The sequence below is a fragment of the Malania oleifera genome, chromosome 9 (genome assembly GCF_029873635.1).
Source record: "Malania oleifera isolate guangnan ecotype guangnan chromosome 9, ASM2987363v1, whole genome shotgun sequence".
In the NCBI taxonomy this organism is placed as follows: Eukaryota; Viridiplantae; Streptophyta; class Magnoliopsida; order Santalales; family Ximeniaceae; genus Malania; species Malania oleifera.
Genome location: NC_080425.1, coordinates 94,874,023 through 94,891,040, shown reverse-complemented (window position 1 = coordinate 94,891,040; position 17,018 = coordinate 94,874,023). Strand labels below are relative to the sequence as shown.

The 17,018-nt window shown below is 35.1% G+C and overlaps 1 protein-coding gene and 2 long non-coding RNA genes across 5 annotated transcripts; 2 read left to right on the top strand and 1 right to left on the bottom strand.

The window, feature by feature from the left end:
• The first annotated feature begins 369 nt into the window (after window positions 1-369).
• On the top strand, window positions 370-1,868 carry LOC131165013 (uncharacterized). The gene is made up of 3 exons (XR_009139391.1): window positions 370-470; window positions 563-671; window positions 1,813-1,868. It is a non-coding gene; the product is annotated as an uncharacterized LOC131165013 (long non-coding RNA).
• Window positions 1,869-10,081: 8,213 nt separating this feature from the next.
• LOC131165012 (uncharacterized) lies at window positions 10,082-15,967 on the bottom strand. The gene is made up of 3 exons (XR_009139390.1): window positions 15,070-15,967; window positions 14,061-14,099; window positions 10,082-10,334 (listed from the first exon to the last, which is right to left on the bottom strand). It is a non-coding gene; the product is annotated as an uncharacterized LOC131165012 (long non-coding RNA).
• On the top strand, window positions 12,791-16,082 carry LOC131165011 (myb-related protein 2-like). 3 transcript variants are annotated; one of them, XM_058122621.1, is made up of 7 exons: window positions 12,791-12,943; window positions 13,032-13,242; window positions 13,332-13,408; window positions 13,826-13,883; window positions 14,082-14,154; window positions 14,269-14,338; window positions 15,025-16,082. In XM_058122621.1, exons 2-7 carry the CDS (start codon window positions 13,035-13,037, stop codon window positions 15,766-15,768), a joined length of 1,230 nt encoding a protein of 409 aa, XP_057978604.1. In that variant the 5' UTR covers window positions 12,791-12,943; window positions 13,032-13,034; the 3' UTR covers window positions 15,769-16,082. The 3 variants fall into 3 exon arrangements, with proteins under 3 accessions (XP_057978604.1, XP_057978603.1, XP_057978602.1); XM_058122620.1 differs by having other exon boundaries at window positions 14,070-14,154; window positions 15,031-16,082; XM_058122619.1 differs by having other exon boundaries at window positions 14,070-14,154.
• The last annotated feature ends 936 nt before the right edge of the window (window positions 16,083-17,018 follow it).

Here is a 17,018-nt window from a genome sequence, read left to right as displayed (position 1 = left end):
AAATAAAATTAATTAATTAAATTAACAAGTAAAATGAATAGGAACAAATATATATATACATAAATATTAAAGCATGTATATATATATATATATATATATGTGTGTGTGTGTGTGTGTGTGTGTGTGTGTGTATATATATATATATATATATAAAGTATGAAAGCTTCTTCAAGAAGCTATACTGTAATTAAGGTTTACTATTATATATATATATATATATATATATATATATATATATATATATATATAAAATAACACAAGCTTCTTCAAGAAGCTTGCTTGTATTTTTTTTTGGAAGTGCTCTCTCTCTCTCTCTCTCTCTCTCCTACGACTCTCTCTCTTCGATTCCGGACTAGTTTTACGCCGGATCGACAAACCGAAACCACCACGACGCTCCTGGCGAAGTTCTCTACAAGTCTGCCGGAACGGATCGTCAGGAAAACGTAGTTGGATTTCATCCCAAATCCAAGGTAAGGCTTTATATTCAATATTTGGATTTTTGACAGTTGAAGAAAGTAATATACGCGTAAAAATACTGAACTTTAATACTGGAAATTTTCAGTTCCAGGGTATTGATTGGGAACATTGGGAATCATCCCTAAGTTGAGGGTGTTGAGTTGAGAACCTTGTGTGTACGGGGAAGATTTTCTTAGGGGCTTTTCAGGAATCAGGTAAGGGGATAAACTAAGCTAGTTTTGTTTTGAGAAAATGTATGTATATATATATATATATATATATATAGCATCTGGTTTCAGGAAAAATAAATATATTTATATATGTGATTTATATTTGGAAAATACTGTTTAAATGATTATATGTTGAATATGTAGAAAATTGTTTAGTGTGGCATGAGTACAAAAATGTTGTGAAATACTATTTTTTTTGGGCATGGGGACGATATGGATTTCTATGATGGAAAATCGGCATAAGGGCCGAGATATTTTTATATATATATGTGATTTGCCGGCGTATGGGCCGTGCTATGTGGATGAGATTTGCCGGCGTATGGGCCGTGCTATGTGATTTGCCAGCGTACGGGCTGTGCTATGTGATTTGCCGGCGTACGGGCTGTGCTATGTGGTCTGCCAGCGTACGGGCTGTGCTATGTGATTTGCCGGCGTACGGGCCGTGTTATGTTAAAATGTGTAATACCGGCGTACGGGCCGATGATTTTCATGATACACGTATATATGTGAAATGATATGATTGATGTGAAAATAAATGATATGAGATATTTATGTATCACGGTTTTAGTATATGTATATGATATCAGAACCTGGTTGGCTTGGTCTAGGCTAGGACTTGCACGGTACCGTTGCTATGTGTCCATGGTCTTCGTGATCATGATATCTGTGTTAACGCCGCTGTACGGAGTGGTGTAAGATTGGATGGTCGATGTGGTTATTTTCAAGAAGTGTGCTGTTATCGCCCCTGGTGTACGGACCAGTCTGGGTAGACCCATCGGACCTACAGACTACTGTTTGACTTGGCAGTGGTCGGCCAACCATTGTCAGGTCCCGCCTTCGGGCCACACAACCCAGTCATGTGGGGGTAATACATGACAACAGCCAGCTAACCTACCGGGATTGTTTTTATGTTATTATTAGTGTATGAGATGAGATATGTTTATGAAAATGCAGTATATTCTGCTATGTGTTGATATGCATATGTTTTCCCATATTTGATAAACAGTATTGAATATGTTATGTAGGGTATATGTAGAACACAGAATACTCATGTTGCCACACACTGGTATTAGTTTATTTCCCTTACTGAGAGGTGTCTCACCCCTAAATCTTATACATTTTTCAGGAGCCCCTGATAGGAGAGCGGGAAAAGCCCCGCTGATCTAGATCAGTTGTTTGCCCTCTTTGGAAGGGTAAGTTTTTGGTAGGGACAGTTAGGTTTTGTGGGGGATTGTCCCTAGATTTCATTTTTGAGATGTATATACTGTGAGATAGTAATTGTAGTGACTCTGGTATGTGTTATGCACATTATGATGAGATGTATATGATTTTATACTTTCTGCTGCGTAGGCTTCTGCTGTATGTTTTGTTATATCCCTGGTGCCCACGGGCCCAGGTGGATTGTGACCTGCTGAGCTAGGATGTATGATGTGATGATAATTTATTTATATATATATAAAAAAAAAAATATGTGAAAAAAAAAAGCAGGTCGTTACAGCTAGGGTTTCGGGGTTTCTTTACTATAAGACTCGTACGGGTTCCCTCTTACTCCCAGTTCACTCTCTCTCTCCTCCCAGCTCATAGGATCTCGTATTTCTACCAGTTCGAAATGCTAGGGTTTTGGGTTTTTCCGTCCGTTTCGGTTTCTTTTTCAGAATCAAGTAAGGGGATTAAGTTAAGTAAGCTTTTTAACGAATTTGAACTGTTTGAAATGTTTTTGGTGTAAGTATATTTATGTTTTCAGTTGATGCTTCGAAAACCGACTGTTCAAAAGAACCTTTTTTAGATCTAGGATATATGTTATACTATTTTGAGTAAAAGCGAATGGTGGGAAGTTTGGTTTTATCTTCTAAACCGAATATACTATGTTTTCTTGGTTGCCTACGGGCTATGTTCAAATATTGAAACCTCTGTGCCAAGTGAATGTTATATAGGTATTATTTTATAACTGAAATTTAGAATGTTTGTAAAATACTGGAACTGTTTATGAAAACACAGGGATTTTATATAGTGGTTGTGAGCCGAGTTTTTCATGACGACCGTAAGGGCCAGGATTATATTTAAGGCCACAAGGGCCATGTTTATGTTTAACGGCTATGAGCTGAGTTTTATATGACGGTCGAGGGCCGAGAGTTATTAAATGACAGACTTTATATGAAATGATTTGAAATACAGTTTTTATTACTTAAATTGCATGATATGCTTTAGGAACCATGAGGACCAGTATGTTATGAGCACGATACTGTTCCTAGAGATTTAGTATTTGGCCATGTGCGCCTTCACTGTTCTAGATAGCAGTGTAGGGTGGTTTCAATCGATTAGCCTCTATAGAGGGTGTACCTTCCTTGGAAGTCTAGCCTTTCAGGATGTAGTAGCGCAATCAGAACCACGCAAGCAAGTTGCGGATGTCTGCGTAGTCAGAGTTAGATATAGATGTATGTTTGACTTAGTCTGGATTAATCACCCCAGGCTTAGTCCAGCTTTCGGGCCGCATGACCCGTACCATGGGTTGTCTTTTATGCATATCTATAGATTTATGTAAATGATATTACTTATTTACTAAACTGTTTATACTATGGAAACAAGGCAAACATTTTCAACTATGAAAAGTGAGTACAATTTAACATGGCTATTTTTGGTTAAATGAAGGACGAATGTTTTCTGTAAATATTAAATGCATGTTGGCCACACACTGATATTAACTTAATCTTCCTTACTAAGAATTGTTTCACCCCAATATACAAATCATCTTTTTAGGAAACAACAGGAATCGTGCTTTGCAGGATAAAGGGGTGGAAGTTGGAAAAGTCTCTTTTGTGAGTATTTGTATGAGCTCTGGTGTATGTAAATTATGTTGTAAGTCACTGGACTTGTATTATGGTTGTATGGACCGAACTAGTTGTCCTTTTTCGGTTGGGTTGTAATATGGGTGTTTGGAAACCTTTTTGTATAAAGGAAACTTAGAACTCTGGTAATGTATGTTTGGATAATGTTTCATTACTCCCGCTGCATTTATTTATAATAATTATGACATCGGGTACACAAACGTCACTAAAGTAGCATCCCGGGCCCACGTGTCGGGTTGGGGTGTTACACAAGCACTTCTTATCATCCTCATTGTTCAAAACAATACATTTCCTATCTCTAAAGAATAATCATTGAGTTTCAGAACTCCCAATATGCAAATGAAAGATGCATAAAAACAACTGATGTAATTTCTTTGAACATAAGCATACATACGGTAGGAAAAAAAATTTTTTATCTCAATTTGAAACTTGGAAATGCAGAATGACCTTGTTCAAATGCTTGTTACATTTAAAATTTTTAATGATAATCATGATAACTTTCAACATAAATAGTTAGGTTCATTTCTTAAAATTTTCAATTTGAAGGTGAAGTGTGTAGTAGTTGACCATCAAAAAGGGAAAGCCTTGAACATGAAACTTTTTTAATAGTAGAACTCTCATGCAAAATCACAAAAAAGGGCAAAAAGGTGTTAGTGAAGGACATAGACCTATCAAGTAAGTCCTCTAATTTTTATTTTATTTTTCTTTTCCTCCTTTTTTGGGTAGTTCTAAAGTTTTTAAAGTGACGAGAGTAAAAAGTATGAGAAAAGATTCATTGGCCAACCAAAATAGATTTTTTGCTTTGTTCTTAAAAAAATAAATTATATCTTTTACTTAAGTAATGAGCAACACACACCCACATTTAAAGATCGAAGTACTTGACAAGCATCAAATCATTGTAAACAGGTTGAGCAAGTGTGGTCTTTCCTAAACCACCAATCCCCACAATTAATGAGAATCACATAAACATCCCCACTATTATTTGACAAGCATCAAATCATTCTACTGGTTGTAGGGTGTGATTTATATGTTAAATAAGTTTGTAAAAATAAAAAAAAAAATCTTCACCTTGTATAATATAATTTATCTGTGTACACAGTGTCTATCCTAAGTCTGGATAAAGGAATAGCTATGTTATGCAGCTGAGTGCCAACGAAAAACTTTGTCAAATTTAATTGTCATAAATTTTTACCAAACTCACCTAAGTCAAGGGAATAGACTGAATCAATATAAAAGGGAGAGAACTAATAAGTTAACACAAAAAACTAACATTAGATTAGCAACTTGGACTATAGAGACTTTTACAGGCAAAAGTATGGAAATAATGTTTAGAAGAAAAATTAACTCAATCTGCTTTCAAGAGACAAAAAGGGTAGGAGAGAAAGTTAGAAAAATTGAAAAATCAAGATTTAAACTTGGTACATTGGAAAATAAAAACATAAAACAAAGTGGAAATTATTATAGATAAAGACCTAGAAGATAATGTAGTAGATGTTAAAAGAATAAAGAATTGGATAATTAAAATTAAGATAGCTCTAGGTTTGAAAATAGTGAATGTCATTAGTACATATGCTCCCTCATAGGCTTAACAAAAAGTCTTAAAAGACAATTTTGAAAAGATATGGATAGTATTTTACATGAGATACTAACGTTTAAAAAGACATTCACAGGAGTTGATTTGAGTGGACAAATTGGAAAGGATAATGTAGGCTATGAAAAGATACATGGAGGTCATGAATATGGAGATAAAAATGAAGCTGGTGATACAATCTTAAATTTTGCCATATATTATGATTTGGTTATATTGAATACTTGTTTTATAAAAAGAGAACACTTAATAGCTTTCAAGAATGGACATAATAAAAGGCAAATAGATTTCTTCTTAACTAGAAACGAGGATCGTCTTTCTTATAATGATTGTAAAGTTATCCCAGGTGAAAGTTTGGTTACATAACATAGTCCTAGTATGAGGAATACATACTAAAAAAAATGGAAGAAGAATAACATAAATCAACACAAAAGAATTAGATGGATGGAGGAGCTTGAAGGGAGATAATATAGTAAATTTAAAGATAAAATGATTAAAGAGTATGATTGGATTGTAGGGGATAAGGTAAATGCAAATACTATTTAGAGTAAAATGACTAATTCTATCGCAAGGATAACAAAAGAAGTTTTAAGTGAGTCCAAAGAAAGATACTCGGTAGTAAATATAGTTGGTGGGAGGATCAAGAAGTCCAAAAAGTCGCTAAGATAAAAAGAATTTGATATAAAATATGGCAAAAATGTAGAACCGAGGTATTATGATCTGAAATATGCAACACGGCAGAACTTCTGTTTATTCACACAATTACTGGTTTACAGAAGGCAAGAGAAATAAATAAAAATAATGGCAAAATTGTAGAAATATAGAAAATCTTGAAAAATATAAAGAGGCAAGAATAAATAAAATAAAATAAAATAAAAACTATTAGTGGAGCTAAACATTAAACTTATGATACTTCACATACTAAACTAGATACAAAAGAATGAGAAAAGGACATTTATAAACTTGTTAAGAGTTAGAGAAAGAAAATGCAAAGATTTATGTGATGTAAAATGTATTACGGGTGAGAATGATAATGTTTTAACTAGAGAAGAAGACATAAAAGAGAGATGATGAAGATACTTTGATAAGTTGTTTAATGAAAACCAAAATGAAAGATTGAGCTAGGAAGTGACAAATAAGGATAAAATTAAAATTAAGAGATTTATTCGTAAAATAAGAGTTCTTGAAGTTAAAATGATATTAAAAAAATGAAAAACAAAAAATCTATAAAATCAAATAAAATACCAATTGAAGTTTGGAATTATGTAGGGGATAAAGAAAATATTTGATTAACTAATCTATTTAATAATATTATAAAACCAAGAAAATGCTAGAAGAATGGAGGAAAAGTATGTTAGTATTTTTGTACAAAAACAAAGACATTATTCAAAACTATAATAACTATCGTGGAATTAAGATTATGACTCATACAATGAAATTATGAAAAATGATAATTGAACATAAAATAAGACTAGAAATTAAAATTTCAAAAAATCAATTTGATTTTATACTTGGGAAATCAACAACAGAAGCTATTGATCTTTTAAGAAGCTTAATGAAAAAGTTTAGGGAAAAAAAAAAGAGACTTACATATGATTTTTATTTACCTAGAGAAAACTTATGATAGAGTACGTAGTGAAATTTTGTGGTGGGTCTTAAAAAAGAAGAGAGGTTACAATAGATATACTGAGGTCATTAAGAATATATATGATAAAATAATGACAAGCGTTAGGACTATAAGAGGGTAATTTAGAGATTTTTCAATCACAATAGGTATATCAAGGTTCAAATTTAAGTCCTTATCTTTTTACTTTAGTAATTGATGAAATTAATATAAATATTCAAAATGAGATTCCTTTATGTTGTTTGCAGATGATATCATGTTGATTGATAATAGTAGGAGTGGAGGTTGAAGAATGCACCAGGTGTGTTGTGTGATTGATGAATACCCTTGAAATTAAAAAGAAAGTTTTATCAGACGGATATAAGGTCGACTATGCTTTTACGATTTAGAATGTTGGACAACTAAGAAACATGTATAAAAAGTAAAAGTTGTTGAAATGTTAATGTTAAGATGGATGAGTGGTACAACATTACAACAACAAAACCAAGCCTTAGTCCCCCTAAGTGAGGTCGGCTATATGAATCCTTTTCCGTCAATTTATGCGATCATGGACTATTTCTTTTGATAAATTCAAGGATATTCAATCCTTACTCACTATCTCCTCTCAAGTTATTTTAGGTCTACCCCTACCCCTTCTACTGCCCCCTCACAGTAACTAAGTCACTCTTCCTCACAGGTGCATTATAAGGCCTATATTGCAAGTGTCCATACCATTTGAGTCGTCCCTCCCTTATCTTATCTTCTATAGGAGCTACACCTAACTTACCACGAATATGTTCATTCCTTAATTTATCTTTCAATGTTATACCCCTCATCCATTTAACCATTCTCATATTGACAACTTTTACTTTTTGGATATTATGTTTCTGAGTGGTACAACATTAAAAGATAAAATAAAAAGCGAGCATAAATGCAATAATTTAGGCATAGCACCGATTGAAGACAAGATAAAGGAGAAGCAACTTCAATAGTTTGGGCATTTGAAATACAAGTCTAGTAGAACACTTGTGAGGAAGAGTGAGTTAGTTATTGTTTTTTATATGAAAAGTAGGGATAGGTCTAAAATAACTTGAAATTAGTTAGCGAGGAAGGATTTAATAGCTCTTAATCTAATAGAGGAAAACATTATCGATCGAGTGAATTGGTGAAAAATGATTCATATACTTAACCTCACCTAATGGGACTAAAGGCTTGTTGTCGTCGTCGTTGTTGTTTTGATCAGTCTCCACCAAAAATTTCAGACTCCCACACATAAAAGCAAGCCTCCCTCCCAAACTTCTCCATTGGCATACTTCAATGAGTACCCTTCATCCAAACAAACTTGGGAATATCATTTGCAACATCCTCTTCTCTTTGTCTGATACCCTTTATTCAAGTCGAATACCCTTAAACATTAAGTTGCAGAGTTATCCATATTAATTCTTACTAAAAATTTAAAATTTTGAAAAAATGAGTTGTGCTTATATAATTCTTTAGAAATAGTAAAATAAAAAATAAAAAATAAAAACTATTTCTCATAACCAAATGAGCCCTTTAAGGTTCTTATGTGTATGCATGTAAGAAAACATTGAAAGCAACAATAAAAATTTTAATTCTTGATACTAATTTTAAAAAATTGGAAAGTAAGCTCCATGTTGACAATTTTCTAGAAAACTATATATAAAAAAATTATTTATGACAACCAAATAGGACCTTAAAGTGGATTTGGCTGGGAAAAGCTTCCATAGTCCATGTTTGGGGTGGCCATCCACATTTCACTGAACGAACTAATCCATCTATCGACTAGGTGCCACAAACATGGAACTCTCAATGGCCAAAATAAATCACCGTTACCAAAATCCTCCTAAAGTGTCAAGAGTCGCGCTCATGCAACAACAAGACTACACCCAATCCAATCCAATCATACTCATCTTTATCTAAGGAAACACTCGAGTGTCTAACCTCATGGTCAAGTCAAGTTTCACAACACAAGTTTGCTTGAACCAAGTAAGCTCATCACTAAAGAACCTAAACTTGAACGATAAGGAGAAATAACTTAACGTCCACCAGTATTGAAGGTAACTCTCATCTCCTCAACATAATCAGGGTCTTAGATAATATCGTCCGATCATACAACTAACAACTAAGAACAACGTATACCCAAACCTCCGACTAGAGAGATTGGTGCAATCCCATTCCCAAATGGATCATTCGTGGAACACCCAATCCCACATGAAAGTCCAAGCCACCCCTTGAAGATGTCAAGAATCTGCCTTTGAGCACTCCGTAGGGTATACTGGGGAAGGTAAGACACACATCTAGTGTACCATCAAGAATCATTCTACGAAGTTTTTGTGATCACATACAAGTAACCATCAAGGATCTAATGATCCTTTATCTTAGTTTCGATAACACCACAATTAGAACTATTTGGACCAACCACAACATTACAGTGACATGCCGAAACCATCCCCAAGAAAACCGTACAATCGCATTCAGGCTAACCATCCTTAGCTCCAACCTAATAATCAAATACCAAAATCACATATTAGGATAACAAAACTTAAGGCTCTAACACTAGGCAAATTTTATTTTAGGCATTAAAAAAAAAACCCAAAAAAAAAATTTCCTCTGTGCTTTGAAGACTAGACAAGAGGCTAATCACGAGTGTCACTCTAAGCTGGTCTGCAAAATTCAACGTGGCCAAACAAATTGGCCCTTAATCCATGTCAGCTATTCATGAATTCAAAAGAATGGTAAAAGTTGAGTTGGATGAAGAATGGTAAGAGTTGTATAGACAAACAGGCGCACACATTCATTAATTAATCATGAATGTTTGAAGAAAGGCATCTTAACTAAATTAGCTGAATTGGGAGAGGATAGGTGGGCATGGGATGGGAAGTGCGAACCCATTTTTTGTGGCTTTGGGCAAAAAAGAATAACCTACGCAAAAAATAAAAATTCTTGACTTGAGAATTGAGAATACCACCCACTAGCTTTAGGCTTTATTAGTTCCAGTTAAAATGATTCTCACATTCCATTCCCTGGAATAGGAATCCCCCCCACTTTCTTTTTCCTGCCCCCACACTATACAAGGAATGCTATTCCGTGGTCATTTCTCAGCTTTTCTTTATTATTATTTTAAAATAATAATAATAATTATTTCAGCCAAAGCCCTCACAGTGTGGTCAACAGATCACAACCAACAAATGCCTTACACGTGTCTCCCAGCATAATTGATTAGTCAGTCCAGTCCACAACATGATTCTCATTATATGCACATAGTATTTATGTGATGTGCTTCGTCCTGGGAGCAGCTGCTTGTCCTCAAAAGGGAGAGTTTAGCAGCAAAAAAGTAAAAAATTATACAAGTATAAACCACTTTAAAGGGAATGCAAGTACAAGAAAGACCAACAATCCATGTTTTTCTCTCTCTCTCTCTCTAGGTGAGGAATAATAATAATAGTGACAAATCCTGAAAGAATTTAATGCGCTTCAAAGTAAAAACTTTGGGGGGGGAAAAGAAATACCAGTTCCATAAAATAGACCATCATCCAAACAAGCCTTCAGCAGAATGATTTGTTACTCAGCTCTCAAATGGGAATTCCTGCCTGTTAAAATGTCATATAGATCAACATATTACACACTTGAAACTTGTAGTTAAAAAAGAACTAGAAATAAAAAATTTTAAAACAGCTGAACCATGCCTTCTGGCTTCTCACTGTTGTATGTATACCATTACAGTACATTTGTTGATTCCACCAAGTGGCATCCAAGCTCAAAAAGAAAATCCTTGATATCACAATTTTACAAATCATAAAGCTTAGGAGATTCAAAAGGTAGCATTATGTTATATACCAGGGAGAGAACTTATTGTTATAACTTAGAAGCTCCAAATCATGGCCATTGTTGAAGTTATTCCTATCCACATGGCCAGCAATCTATTCAGGAATTCTGCTTTGACACTTTATGTAAAGGCTTTTATACAGATTCTCCCAAACTGCATAAAATAGCCTCACATATCAGAATAGATTGATCTTCCTAAAAAGAATAATAAAACTAATCTAGAGGTTTTGTTCATATATTAAAAATTCTTATCATTTCTAAGTAGCTTGGTAATGCTTGTTTTGAACATTTCTTGACCATTCCTTAAATGCGTATCAGCTGTGTCCTCATTTTCTAATAAGTTCGATTTCTCTATCTAGTAGAATTAATGGTGAGTGGATAGATTTGGCCTCCATAGCTTGATACATGTACGAATTTATTCTGCGTGACCTGTTGATTATATAGATATTATTCTGTGTGTAGAGAGAGAGTATAATTCCTGATTATATCCAAAAATCATCTAATCATCTTGCAGGAAATTCTTATTATGAAAAAAAGAAAAGAAAGAGCATGTTCACTCATGCATAGCTTATAGAATCAAATTTGAGAACAGTACCTCCATATAGAACTCCAGTATTAGAGTAGATATACTACATGGTCTTCAGGGATGGCTTTTTCCTAGAGGCTTAAGGAGTATACAAAACACTTCATGAGATGAATTTACTTTACATTTGGTCCGCAAAATGGAATAAAATAGTAATGTAATAGCCACTGTATAGAGAATGTTTATCCCCAAGCCATTCCATGTCAGTTGGAATAATATCATGGTAATTTGCCTCAAAATGGCATCATCTTTTTGTTTATAAACTATCACTATTCTTACAATAGCTACCTTCCCCATTCCATTTTGCAAACCAAACGTAACGTTAGAACATGAGTGCATATCATTCATACATGTGTCCAGTAGTTAAAAAACTAAAATAACTGATTCCAGATCTTCCAAATATATATATGAGCATAATTAAGCAAGGGCTCACCTATTTTTATGATTGTGCAATGATATCTTTCTGTGTTTGTGGATGCATGGGAGTATGTCTATGTGCATATGCACACACACATATACTTATCAAGCTTTTAATTAAAAAATGAAAAAAAAAAAAAAAAGAAGAAAGATAAAGACAAAAATTAATCAAACACAATTAGCAGTGTGTATGGATTCATATCACAGAATCACTAAAGGCAATGCAGGGACGGGTCAAGGGCAAGACAAGGGGTCCTCTCCAGCTCATAACTTTTATCTTTCATCAACTGCAAGTATGGAAGCAAGTACAATCTCTTTTTACTTTGTTTTTCTCTGGGTCCCAGGAGCTTCAGATTCGTTGGGGTCGGCTGTCATATGCTAGTTGAAGAACAAAAAAAGGTTTGGGCCTCTCTCCTTCTAATTTATCTGTGAGGGTTGAATAAGTACCAAACTTACTAAAGGAGACAAAGTAGAATTTATTCCTCAATTCCATTCCTTGCCTTCAAACCCCAAAGAAGGAGCATCTTCCATTTTTTTCACCTCTCTTGTATCTAATTCCAAAGTTTCCAAATGCTCCAGTCAACAGAATCTCCTCATACATTCTCCAAATTTAACCAGTAAAGATATTTTTTGTGTCTCCATCTGTACCATCTAATATAGAAGTCATATAAATTGGAATTACATCCCAATATCAATATCATCAATTTACTATGGACATTGACAAGCATAAAAACAGCTCCAATTCGAAAATAAGGACAAACATATAGCAACTATAAGAATCTTCATTGCTGAAGTGGGGGGGAAGAAGGTTTGAAGGTTTCGAGACAGCAGAGAGAGTGGATTCCCCTAATCCAACTCAGAAAATTCCTCTCTAATATCCGGGAATGAGGTTCTTGCCTTTGCCAGATGGACGAACACAAATGCACACAAAAAGACTCCATGGATCTATTCTGCCCATTGCAAGATATGAGGTGTTTCAGTAATTTAGTTAGTAGTGTACAGGAATTCAAATTAGTGTTGTCTCAGAAAGGAAAGTGGAATTGAGGCCCACAAAAACTCCAAGCAAGGAGGACAATATCTCCTTTTGAGTCTCTGTGAGTATTGCATTGGGTCGGGTCATTGGTCGGCTCCACCCAAGATTCTACACTCCCTTACTAGAACTTCCAACTCCAACCTTTCCTCCATTTACTTTATAAGGACATCTAGAGCACACATTAAGTTGTGAGAGTTGGTCAAAGAACAAGAAAGTTGGAATAGTCGAAGTATTATTTTTCTGGGTATCAGGAATTGGGATTGCAGTGTAATAAAAATTGCATAATAACGTTCCAAATTTCAGGGTTTGCAGATCAACTCAAGACATAAAAGAGCTGCCAGGTAAAAACCAACTCATAGTGAATAAGATTATTTCCTTGTTTGTGCTTCAACGTTTGGCTAAAACATGATTGGTTGCTTTGATGTACAGAAGATGTACCATCACCATCACCAAGGAAAGAACATCAACCCTTCTTCAAGAATGTCCATCCCTTCTGAAAGGCATTTATTTCTGCAGGGTGCAAACGGCCTCGGAGAATCAGGACTTGTCCTCTCAACTGACGCTAAACCAAGACTTAAATGGACACCAGATCTCCATGAGCGATTTATAGAAGCAGTCAATCAGCTTGGAGGAGCAGACAGTGAGTAAAAGCAATAAACTTCAAGAAATACAGGAGACCATATATTAATAAAGTTCAACTGACGCAAATATTACTCTTATCTGGTGCAGAGGCTACTCCAAAGACAGTTATGAAACTTATGGGAATTCCAGGACTCACCTTATACCATCTAAAGAGTCATCTTCAGGTTAAATGCTAATTCTACCATCAACTTTTGGAAGCCCCTTCACCAATAGGATGTTGGTTCTCCCAAATTCCAGTTTGCTAGATTATCAAAGTGTCCCTAATCATGGCTAGAATTGCATTTAGTCACTTTAGAGAAAAAGGCAAGGTCATTTTAAATTTTCTAGTGTTTTCTCTTTATTATTCATCAAATACCAAAACATTGAGCATTTTAGCCATGACTTTCCATGTCGAGTATTGGTGTGATTAGTATAAGCTCAACCAGTACTAAGAGCAGCCAAGCCAACTCCTCAACAATAAGATACCTGCATCTTTTTTTTCTCTATTTCTCTTTTTTTTTTTTTGGTGGGGGGAGGGGGGAAGTGGGGTGTGAGGCTGTTTTCTAAGCCATGCTAACTCACTCTTAACTTTTGGCTAGCAGAAATACAGACTCAGTAAGAATCTCCATGGACAAGCTAATAGCGGGACCAACAAATTTGGTAAGAAAACAATCTCAAAAGTTCTGTCCATCCCATGAATGTGCAAGAAATTTTTTTTTCTTAAATAAATATAATAGATAAATATGTGTTAGTGAAACCACATGATGTATCAAAGCCAATGAATATTTACAAGTACAAAAACCATTCAGCAGAAGAATGAAAAATAATTTAACTTACTGGGTTTAGGCATGGTTTTAGTTGCAGGAGACAGGATTTCTGATGCAAATGGAAGTCATATGAGCAATCCAATCATTGGGGCACAAACAAACAAGTGAGAAAACAGAAACCATTACTTGAACTTCTGTTTCATAGATATAATCATTTTCCAAATTGGTATTTCTATCGATCAATATTGTGCACTGACAATTAAAATTCATAAATCCAGAAGCTTACATATAAGTGAAGCACTACAGATGCAAATTGAGGTGCAGAGAAGATTACACGAGCAGCTTGAGGTACATGATTTGCAAATGAAATATACTTTAAAGTCTCTTAAACATAATTGACAATGGCATCTGACACTATACAAAAGGAAAATTTTTCATTCCAGAAATTATTTGTGAAAAAATGATGGAAATGAAGAGCCCATAATTTCCAAAGTTTTCATCTGAAGAAATTTTCAGTGGCGGAAAAAGTTGAAAGCCTTGTTCGAAACTTGGAAAACATTAGGGAAAGGGAAGGCAAATAGAAAAGAAACTAATTTTCATAATTAGTTACAAGGAAAGTGAGAAAGAAAATAAAAAAATATATAAAATCAAATAATTTTTTTTATTTTGCACATCATTAACATTTTGTTTTCTGAATTTTTCAATCATATTAGAATAAGTTTTCACTTTTAAGAGTATCTGATAAAGAGAGAATATAAGGAAAATTAATTTCATTCTTATTTTTCCTTTCCTTCCCCCAAACAAAATCTTTGATCCAAGCGGGCCCTAACAAAAATTCCTTCATCAATAAGTTATGAGCAGATGCACACAGCATCCGACTTTATATTTAGGTATATGTATTTGCAGTTTTGCATTGATAAAAGAAAGCTGAAAGTGATTATTGCTTGTCAAAGCTGGCCTATTTGATTATGAAATACAAGTCTTCTTTGGATATTAGCTACATGTTGAGAAAAGTTTGTTCTGAACTTGATTAGGTACAGCGACATTTACAACTTCGGATAGAGGCTCAGGGGAAATACCTACAGACTGTGTTGGAGAAAGCCCAGGAGACACTTGAAAGACAAAACTTAGGCACAGTGGGACTAGAAGGTGCCAAAGTCCAGCTATCTGAATTGGTGTCCAAAGTATCAACTAAGTGCCTGAATTCTGCATTTCCAGGGCTGAAAGAACTGTCGGGTTTGTGCCCCCAGCGTGCACAGGCAACCCAACCCAATCGTTCAATAGATAGCTGCTTGACCTCCTGCAAAGGATCTCAAGAGGACCATGAAACACGCAATAGCAGGACAGGTTTAAGACCTTACAATAGTATTTCATGCTTGGAGCCAAAAGAGATGGTGGACTCGTCCAGACTACAGCAGCCTGAACTAAAGTGGTGTGAGGACCTGAAGGAAAGTAAAATGATTCATGTTGAAAGAAGTTCCGACAATTTATCCATCAGTGTTGGACTTAAAGAAGAAGAGAAGGGCAATGGCGGTGGCAATGGCAACAGCAGGAGTGGCAGCTATTCTAATGAATTATTAAAAGGATGGAATGAGGGCAACGATTTTCTCCTCCAAATTGACAATAAAGCAAATTTGGTTAAACTAGACAACGAGAGAATCTCTCAAGAATATAGCCTGCCTTGTTTTGCGGCCAAACTGGACTTAAATGTGGGTGATGAAAATGATGCCACTTCAAGCTGCAAACAGTTTGACTTGAATGGTTTCAGCTGGAACTGATGAGAGATTCCAGATAGCATGGCAGGAGATTAAATTAGAAAAGTTTGGGAAAAAAGCTAGAAACTCAATCAGCACTGTAACCTGTTCTCTCATCAAGGCCGGGTTAAAGGTAAATATCTATGGAACAAGAGGGTAATGACCAGGAAGCAATCAATTCAAACCTGATAATAAACTGAACCAACAAGGATAGATCTCGTTCAGAAATTTTAGCATTGTTTGCTGCAAAGATTTGTACGATCAATCTAATTTGTCACCAAGAGTTCCAGGGCCACATGCAGAATGTGATTTGCATAATATTGGATTTTGCAATGGAACTACAGAACAGACCTCAACAAGAGTCATATCCTACCCATTAGTCGAAAAACAAAATAGTGAAATGAAACTAGGCAAGCAACTTCAAGAAAAGTGAGCATTTCCATATCACACAGGCCACCACAGCCTGGAAAGTTGACGAAATGTATACAGGTGCCAAACACTGCTTGAAAGTTGAAACTTCTTTCCAACCATCTCAACTTTAGAACCAAGTTGTCTTCAAACTTCAAACTTCAAAGAGTAAAAAGTAAATGAAACAATAAGAGAAAGTCACAAAAAACAACCAACCTCATGTCTCAAAAGGTGGGGTCAGCAATATATATAAATCCATTTGGCCCACAAGGACCACCCACACTAACTTATTGAAGGCACAAAATAAAATAATAGAAATAGAAGAAAAATTAAACTCACAACACAAAGAAGTTTCAGCGACAAAGAAGTTTCAGCGATAGGCCTACATCATAGGCAATCCAGTAAGAGCTTAGTTATTATCAATTTGAGAAGAAATTATACAATAGAGTTCAACAATTGCTGCCCACAATTTGTAAACCCACAAACCCTTTTCAAACCCAAATACCAAAATGAGTGGGCGAAAGAACCAAAGGCGAACCCCTTATAAGACTCTCTCTTTGGCTTGACAGCCTTTCTTTTTCTTCTTTCCAATGTCCATGAGATTCCACTCCTCTTACACAAAGACAAAGGGAGTGGGCAGGCACAGGCCGTCACCCCTCTCCACCCCCAACAATCTAATGTTCAGATGTTTCAACGTTATATATCCACACACCCACGCACACATGCATATAATATGAGAATTTATTTTTTAAAAGATGGTGGGCCCCCTTTAAATCCTAATTTTTTTTACCTAGCAAGAGGGTACATGCATTCCATGTGCCCAGCTAGCTATTGGTCCTACATGTCCAGCTCAATGTACAAATCAA